At 45.7% G+C, this 9,615-nt stretch overlaps 2 protein-coding genes across 2 annotated transcripts; both read right to left on the minus strand.

Annotated features, from left to right (window-relative positions):
* Positions 1-2,364: 2,364 nt before the first annotated feature.
* On the minus strand, positions 2,365-4,098 carry PADG_01091 (uncharacterized protein; the record flags this gene model as incomplete). The annotated part of the gene is made up of 1 exon (XM_010758304.1): positions 2,365-4,098. The coding sequence occupies one exon, from the start codon at positions 4,096-4,098 to the stop codon at positions 2,365-2,367; it is 1,734 nt and encodes a 577-aa protein (XP_010756606.1).
* A 2,336-nt stretch (positions 4,099-6,434) lies between these two features.
* On the minus strand, positions 6,435-9,294 carry PADG_01093 (uncharacterized protein; the record flags this gene model as incomplete). The annotated part of the gene is made up of 4 exons (XM_010758305.1): positions 6,435-6,579; positions 6,670-7,667; positions 7,732-8,876; positions 9,159-9,294. 4 exons carry the CDS (start codon positions 9,292-9,294, stop codon positions 6,435-6,437), a joined length of 2,424 nt encoding a protein of 807 aa, XP_010756607.1.
* Positions 9,295-9,615: the final 321 nt, after the last annotated feature.

A 9,615-nucleotide genomic window follows, 5' to 3' on the forward strand; every position in this document is an offset into this window, starting at 1 on the left:
CAATCTTGAAGAGATAATATGAAACAGAATCAGGCGGCGCACTTTTATACATATACCAGTCGAGGTATATTACAGGAAATATGTTTCGATAACTCCAAGAACAACCGCAGCTAATCTCAAGGTGTCAAATTCGCAGACAGACGCCCGACCATGGCGCTTTGTATGTATGTTCGAGTACATGACCCAGATATGCACGGACGGAGCACGTTGAGTCAGTCTGTAATGCAAAGCTGACACCTGAACCCGTTCTGGCGACTTCTTTGAAGGTTGACCCCTCGTACAGACACCCTACAACCGCCGGAAGGGAACTGGTACTCATAACAACCATTCTCTTTGAATAAATGAGAATCTAGAACTACCAGTCATTATATCCATCGCATTAAAGGAATGTGGCTAATTACTTGCAGATATCAGCATGCCCTCTGCCTGGATAAGCTTGTAGATCACCCGCCTGTCAACACCGAACTTTGATATTGGACAACAATATCTATACAGTGCGATCCCCGAGAAAGGCGGGAGGCGCATGGTGCGCCAACGTGTCAACAACAAAGACTAGCTTCAACTCAAGCTACGGAACTGGAAGACAGGTCGCAGAATAGTCCAGCCTTCAGTTAAGAAGGAATTTGTGTTTATCTGCACTTCTGTGAAATCGAAATGAAAAGAACGACTCCATACGAGGACGGATTTTGTGATCCCGTTCTAGTTTCATATGAGTACTGCTGAGGCAAGGTCCTCTTCTTCAAAAGTTTATCCAGAAAGCAAGCTCTTTTTTTGTAGCCACTTATTAGCGGCGTCAAAGGGGTTCTCGTGTTGCCTTTCTTTTTCTTTTCGTGCGTTTAAAATAAACGAGTAGGAGTAAAAAAGCAAGGTACATGAACTGTACATTATGCAAGGGATGAAATATTCAAACGTGGGCTAAGAAGAACATTTCAAGTAGCTCAGAAGCAGTTTGGTTCCATTATATGCTTCGTACAGATTACGGTGTAACAAATTAATTCTGACAAATAGCTGCCGTCCGCAACCGCGGCACGGAAACAATATGACCAAATTATGTTAGGATTTTTAGAGAAGAATGCTCAGATGGAAAATGATGCAGAAAAATAAGACAATGCTCATGTTGCAGAGACACATATAGGTTCGTTAAACATTCGGGACATCGACGGTTGTCTCCAACGGCTGTTTTACCTCTTCAAGACCCTGAATGCATAAGCAGTGAATATGGAGGATGACGGCGCAGAGAAAAAAAAGCTGTAGACGAAAAGTTGGGTGTGGTGGACCTTTCGTTTAATTAAGGTTAGCCATCGAAAACAAGCTTAATTTTTAGCGTACTTTCCGAGTCAAACCATCCGATGCCAATGCCTACAGTAATCGAATTTACAGCAACTAACTACCCGTTCTTGGTCCGCATTGAGATCAAAAATCTTTCTGATTCTTAGGGAGACTTTCCCTTTATTAAATTAGGCTCGGTTTTCACCAAACCTCGAGATATCTTTGAAGTTGATTATACGGAATGGCCCCGTGCCCTGCATTCTATTGGGTAACTATTCTTCTCTACATAGTTAATTTTTCAATATTCGCATTGGTTAAGGCATTGGCATTTACAAAGTAGGATATGTCATTAATTCATTGGCAGCAGACGAAGTCAGCCTCTGCATGATGGCGTAGATATGTCAGGATAGATCTCCCAGTCTATTTGTGAAATGTTGTTTAGCTAGCTTAGTATATAGTAAACCATGAGAGGCTATTATCCCTCACATCTCCGACGAGAGAAAATATTAAATTATTAATAAAATCTTATATTCAAACCCAGTCCCTACAATACCCGTGATCATAGTTCAATATATCTTCATTGGGAAAGTCAACTCTTCTTCTCAGTGAAGATCTGATTGACAACAATACTACTCATGAGTTAGTTGTTCACATTATTCAACAAGTCATGAATAGATGTATCTCTACGTCTGCAACATAGCTACATATATTATCTATGCACTGATTTACCGTACATGCATAACTGCTGCAGCAACTCCACATAAAACTACCCAAGTGCGGAACTTGGGAAGTTCACACTCACAGACAGAGCTCCGTGTGCAACCTTTATACCTGACCGACCGGTGCGGGGTCATAGCCTTTGACGCATTCACTCCTTTATGTTCCTCCAATCTAGAACGCCGCTAGAAAGATATCCAGCCTCCAGAATACCCGCAGACCCAAGAGAGTCGAACACGAATGCCCAGTTGTAATCGAAAACTGTAGGCGCCCATCTGATGAACCAAATTTTGACAGCGTAAGCAGCTTGAAAAACATATTACTTGACTTCGATGCCGTGAAGACTTTGAAACCAGAGTTTCTCAAAGCCCGATACCCCTAGTCAATTGCACCTAAGACCCACAGCCGCAACAGAAAGAATATCCCCAGAATCCCCATCCCCACTGCAATTTTCCTTCCCCTCCGTTCCGCCTCGACCAAATATCCCCTGCCTCCAACCAAAGCACTCATCACCCCATAAACCCCAGCCAGAGGCCAAATCTCCCACACCCAAACTCCTATTTTGCCCAACACACTTTCCCCCTGCCCCTGCCCCCGTTCAACATCAACCCGAACCTTCTCGTATACATCCGGCAAATACCCAGCCCCATACTTCTCGCGCAGCGCCACATACCACTCTCGATCATAGATGTCCCAAAATTCATCTTCCGTATAATAAGAATGAGCATAAAGCCATTTGGTCCCGCGCAGCGCCCGAACTTTATGTTCTATCGCACGGTTGACCTTGACAAAGGCTTCGTGTGTAGTCGGACCGGGACACCAGACGCCGATATTTAGCAGCATTTCACCTAACGGGGAGTTCCCAGCCCCTGCCTCAGATGATGGCGATGTAGCCAACTTCGGATGTATTAAGCCATATGCATCCCCGCCCCTCCGTTTCCGCTGTCGTAGAGGACACAGCCACAGAGGAAAACAGTCACCCAGCTCCTCCTGGACAAATTCCACAAACTCTTCCGCCTCCTGGCCTTGTGGCAACGCCAGGTCCTGAATGATGTACTTCTGAGCAAATCCGCTGCGGTGAAGGGCGTGGTACATGACTCTGGTATGCATGAAGTGGTCTCCCAGCCAGCGCATGAAGGAATTGAAGGGCACGCGGAAGTATTTGAAGGCATAGGAGGCTGTCCAGAAGGCGCCGCGGTCGTAGCGAAAGAGATAATCCGTGAGGGGGACGGTTTCGATTGTAGGAGACTTTTCATCGGCCTCTGCGTCTCCCACTGGCATGGTGCCTCGGGGTGAATATGGTTGGGTCCCTGGCATTGATTTAGATAGTATTTCCTCCGCATGCAGGTAAAACCACGGGTCACGGGCGCGTGTGAAGCGCTGAATCCGACCGCCTGGAGAGGTAATGGAATCCGTCAGACGGCCAGAGATTACCACACCCCTGTCAGCAGCGAAGAGGATGCCATCCACATAATCAACCTGGCCGGCTGGCCGGGTGGATTCGATCTGGACTTTCTCTACAGCCTCATGCACGCTGGATACAGGCCAATATGTAACTTCGACGAACGCCCTGGCCTCAATGAGTCGCAGTTCAAGTAATGTGGTGATCCCCAACGTCCCCATCGTCCCAATAACACCATGAAATAGATCTGTTCTCCTATCCGCACTTCCCTTCCCGTTGCCATCAGCACCACCACCAGCAGAATAGGCAATAACAACCTCTCCATCCCCCTTCACAACCTCAATCCAATTCACCCCTTCATCAAACATCCCATGGCGAAACGAGCTACTTTCCCCAGCCAGCCCCGCAAATCCACCCCCAACCGTAATCCCCGGGAATTCCATGACCACCGGCGGCACCAGACCATATTCCAGCGTTGCAGCTACGAGCTGATCCATTGGGACGTTGGGCTCCACCAGCGCCGTCCGCGCCTGCTTGTCTATACGCAGCACCCGGTTGAGAGAGCTGGTATCAACGAGCTTGTCACGCTGGAAGCTGAGGGGTCGTGTGCTGTTTGTGGAGCCATGGTAGATGCGAAAAGGGGTGCGGTTGGCATGGAACCGACGGACTTGCTCAGCTATCGCCGCAACAGCTCCATTATGTGCATCCATAAGAAAGGGGAATGGGCACAATCAATGCCTTGAATTTTGGGTTGTCTTTTCGGCTATTCTCGTTTTTCTTTCTTTCCCTCCCTCTTGTATTTTCTGATTCCCTTTTGCAAAGTTCCATATGTCACTTACGAGAACGTAAGAGTTTCACGGGGAAACGGATATGACGAACTGACCGCTTCCCCTGGAAATGGGGCGTTCCGACTTCGCCGGACGGAGCTATGTTGATCCAGGATAACTAATTATGTATTCCGCTGCAGTTAGTTTAACTACCGGCAGTTCAACCTACACACTTCCGTGTCCCGCAAGAACAACTTCAATTCCCCGGCGCATGAAAATAAATGTAAACCATACGTTCATCGACATGGATGTAGCACCTCGCGACTCTCTGTCGTTCTACGTGATGTTTAAGGTAAACTGGTGTAATGGAAGTCGTGATCCTGGCCATAACTTGGCCTTTTGCTTGAGAAACTTGGAGAACTGGGTGAATCGACCTTTCTAAAACTCCTTGCATGGCAACTAACTTTATCACCCTCGTGGGAGTTAAGCGGTAATTATCCTAGTTTCATATCAACCTTCAGCATCAACAATTACTCGTGGTTCACTGTCAAATCTTCAGACTACACAGGTATGATATGCAAAAATCATATGAACTACAAAAGCCATGAATCCGATATAAAATAAAATGCATTACTCAAGTGACATATAGTACATGGGATGGTATCTTATTTGAATAGAAACAGAGAGAAGAACAGATCAACAGACGAAAACAAGGGGAAAATACCTTCCGTGTGAAATATTATAAACCGGCATTGCAGGTTAAAACAAAATCGCTGGAGAGACTCAAGAGTTTAAGTAGGGAAAGGAAGGGTAAGTAAATTGGAACATACCAACCAAAAAGACTTTAGCAAGATGAAAACTAGTAAGGTTAAACGCACCACAGAAAAAAAAAAAGAAGAAGAAGAAAAAAAAAAGAAAAAAAAGAGCACCCAGAGAACCCTAAAAAAGTCCTCAAAGTATTGACGAAGCGGCAGAAATTTTGAAGGACAATTTGGGTGAGAGGGGAGAGGATGACAGGGAACCAAGCCAAAAGAGACACAGAGAACATGAACGATGCATAAAATCAAGTAGATGGGTAAATTGACAGGCGAATAGATAGGATGGATGGATTGATAATGGCGAAGATAGTTAAGTACTACTGACCGCTTCAACTCAAATAGAGAAGAAATGGCTCTGGCAGAATTAAGAAAATTAGCATACGAAAAAAAAAAAATAATAAAAATAATAAAAATAAGAATATTGGGCTGCCTGCCATATTAAAATAGCAAAGCGGGGATTGAGAAGAGGAAAAGGACAATAACCCTAAAAGCTGGATTTAGACGATAATATAAGAAAGATACCCTTTGGTAAAAGATCGACGAGAAGATGGAAAATTGAAAACAGAAACAAAAGCTACATGAAAGCGAGAAAAAGGAAATAGAGCAAAAAATCAGAGCAAAACGGAAACGAATCGAAAAAAAATATGACAAAAAGTCAACAAGAACGCGGAATTAAGCAATGAAAAAAGAAGGTATCAAGCCAAAAATCAAAATCAAAAGGCAAAGGGGGAGGAAAACATATTATCTCCCCCGCACAAAAACAAAAGTAAAGCGCATATATATATGATGGGGAAAGTCCTAAATATTAGAGGTACTTTGAATAGGGACAGTGGTGGGTGTGCGTGTGCGAATATATTTGATAAGTGGGGAGGGAGGATGAAACCAGGTAGAAACACGCAGGACCAGCCGGTGTAAAATCATACATGCTGCCATACGACAGCCCATCAATGCAGTAAAACCGACCAGACCGGACTCCTATGTGCTCTTCTTTAAAAAGGGATACGTAAGGAAAGGATAAGTAAAAAGGAAACGACAAAATGCAACAGTAAAGGCCAAGGTCCAATCCAATCGACTGGGGAAGACAAAGCACGAGGCGAACCCAGAGAATGCAGCGTTTAGATGCGATGCTTCGGGGAAATTAGGCCTTCAACAAAAAATATGGATTCAAAAAACGAATAAAACACATAAAACAAATGCGATGTTAAACGAACGCGAGAAAAAGAGAAAGTGTACTACGACAGTAAGATGTCCGAGAACTCCAGTGATGAACGCTACCGCAGGAATATAAATGAGAGACAAAATAAAGCAATAATAAGAATGACAAAATGATAATTAAACTGCAGTAGACAGATGTATATGCATGTAGAAAACGAAAGGAGTAGAAGAGAATATATAGAGAACAGTTGAATGGAAGTTCGAGAATCAGTCTTGGATGAGGGGAGGGAGGGAGAAATGGCTCGATTAATATGCTGCTCCTACACTTACAAGGCTTTGGGAGGGTAAGGGCTCCAATGTATTCTCTGAAGTAGAGGTCACCATCGAATCCTCATATCCTACCAATGCCTGCGAGTGCAGTTTGAATGCCTCGCCCATTAGTTTGGTGATTCTGTTGTCTCAACGTCAGCATACGGTCGGTTAATCATAAGGTAAAAAAAAAAAAAAACGCTGTGGAGGAAGAAACAGAAGGGAATCATACCCCCAAACAACCACACCATCCAGAATATTCCCCCACACCCGTGCGACTGTGGAACTGAGATGCGACCCACAGGCGTCAACAGCATCGTCATCGAAAAGATTCCGCACTTTGTTATAGATGGCCAATTCAGCCTCACTAGCCTTTTCTGAGTCATGTTCCAGACGGTAGAGCCAAAGGCTGAGAATAACCATCATATCCAAACCGCAGAGGGGGTGCTCCACGCTCCAATTGGTTGCAGACGTTTGCGCAACCCAATTGATGCCTTGAATGGCAGCTATTTCAATGCATTCAAAGCATTGCTGGATAATCTTATTCATTTCTTCGGATCGTTTGACCTTTTCGCGGGCCACTGTCATGGCTGCGGCAACTTCGTACGGGGAGTGATATCGAAGGGCTTCCTGGATCGATTTTAGATCGACTTCAAGTCGGGCATGCGTGTTGCGATAAATGGCCATTGAATTGAAGATAAGTGGGTGGCTTCTCTGAGGCGTGCTGAGGGGGACAACTATCGTTTCCGGCTCACAAAACTCAAGCGACCTCTCCCAAGTTTCGATGGCGACACGTAACTTGAATTCCGTCACAACGTCCTGCAGAGCCTGGGAACTACGTTTGTGAGACCAAACTTGGAGGAAGAGAGCACTGACCATAACACGTGTGGCAAATGCGCTGTATCGCAGTGGTTCACCACGGAAGAGGCTGTCGTGGGCTTCTCTAACGGTTACGGGAGACAATGAGCCCAGGGCCCGTCGCCAGGCGTCATCATTCGAAATCTGGAGGTTCCACATTGACTCTGACGAAGGAAGGTCCAGCGACTCGATCTCATCAAAACTAATTGCAGGTGTATGGTTGAAGGTCAGTGTCAGCATGCCAAAAAATATGTATACAGCGTAATATGTTCGTCGACAGCCTTCATCCTCGATCCATTCTTCACGAGTTGGTCGTTTGCCTTCTCGGGCATCTATTCGAAGCTTCAATTGGTAACGATTACCAGCAACCATCTGGATTAAGTGTTAGTAACCTGAAATTATGAATGGAACGAGGGGCGGTATATATGTATCTTACATTCGCAAGGAGACTCTTGATAGAACACGTCCACTCCAAACCCTTGGAATCGCCACTCCAACTTTCGAAAACCATGTTCAAGAGAGTGCTTTGCATCGCCCAAAGGGGGCACTTTCTCGAGTCGAAGTTCTCCTTCCGCTGCAGGAACTGATTAACCAGCACTTTGGATCCAATGTGTAGCATGAAAGCGTGCTCGCGCTCAAAGGTGTACAAAGCGCCTATGGACAGTACGGCAAGAAGGAGCGGCGGTGACTCTGCGGATGGCTCGAACGATTCCTGATGGAGGAACGGTAAGTGATGATGGTACAAGTTGAAATATGTTGTCAGGTATCCATTTAGAGTTGGCGTTGACGGTAGCTGGAAGCTATTTGGGAGAGACCCGAGTACATCGGCGCTTTTGACTCGATTGACAATTACATCACGATCAGCATCGTTGGCGATCTGTGGGGCTCTCGGTGAGGTAAGGGCTTGGCTTGGGCCAGGAGACCGCCTATAGGTTACCGGAGAAACAGGGCCAGTCATCGAGTGATAGGGTGAAAGATCATTTGGCGTGGAGTTTCCAGAGATTGGAAGCGAGTTGACTAAGGAATGTAGGGCTGGGGTTAGGCTATCAGAGCCCATGCCATGTCTGTCAATGGAGGAGCGGTGGTGATGATTGTGGGACGAGTCCTGGGACTCAAGACTTGAAGGGTGCGATTTAACATCCGGGGTAGACATAAAGGTATCCCAAGGCATCTGCGGTAAAGTAGCATTACCAGATAGGTATGCGACGGAAGGTTCCAGTATCACAGCATGGTCAGGCGAATACGTAGGTTCACGACCAGAGCCGTCGTGGTGTTGGTTGTTGGCTGCCGCAGCGGCCTTGTGTTGAAAGTCCGTCATCAACATCGCAGCGGTTTCAATATCTACCATACCGTCGCTGCTCGCGTCGATCTGACCCAGAGTGGCAGGATCTATTGTGATAGACGGTTTCGACTGTTTATTTGATGTTGTCGATGCTTTTTGTCCACCACGTCGACGGCCCTCAGTGACAAGCGGGATACCTCCATCCTTGGCATGGACTGTGCGGTCGTGTCTGAGTAGCAAATCTCTTCTAACAAAGGTGCTTCGACATTTCAGGCATTTAAAGGGTCGTTCCTTAGTATCTGTATGATTGTATACGTCAGGTGAATTTTCATTATTAATAGTTTGCCCCACATAGATTGATAGTGGAACGGAGAGAGATATGGTGAAGCGGAGTGCAAAGGGACCACCAAAAGAAGTGGGAAAAATTCCACTCAACAGGATGGAGACAAGGAACGTGTTTAGAAGGACGGTGGTTAACCCCCACACTGCTCAAGGGCCAAAAACGAAAAAAATCCATAATTGAAAATGGTGGAACAAGAAGAACAGAAAATAAGAATAAATAAAAAAAAATCTCAACGTACGTGATCGCTCATGGCGACTACGATGCTCGCTTCGACTGAAGGCACGATAACAAAACTGGCATTTGTATTTCCTTTCTGGAGGGACTGTTGACTTCTTTGTCTGCGAATTGTTACCGGATAAAGCTGCGGGAGCCATTTCTTCACTTTCTTCTTTTAATAGAGCGTGTGAAAGGATTGCTGGAGGGACTATTAAGGACACGACTGGGAGGACGGGAGGTGTATGAGTCGGACTGGGTTTTCACACCGTATCTGGAAGCGGGATGGTAAACGAAAGGAGGATGAGGTTTGGAGACTAATCATTCCCTTTTGGGGTTGTTTTCTCGGGAAGGCCAAAATGTGTATTACTTAAATTAGGGGATGGAAATAAATATGGATCAAGCCACAGGCAGGATGTTCGATGAGAAACAGACGAGAATAAGACGGTGATGATGATGATCGATGATGATGAGTACGATGA

Source organism: Paracoccidioides brasiliensis (assembly GCF_000150735.1).
Source record: "Paracoccidioides brasiliensis Pb18 unplaced genomic scaffold supercont2.1, whole genome shotgun sequence".
Taxonomy (NCBI): Eukaryota; Fungi; Ascomycota; class Eurotiomycetes; order Onygenales; family Ajellomycetaceae; genus Paracoccidioides; species Paracoccidioides brasiliensis.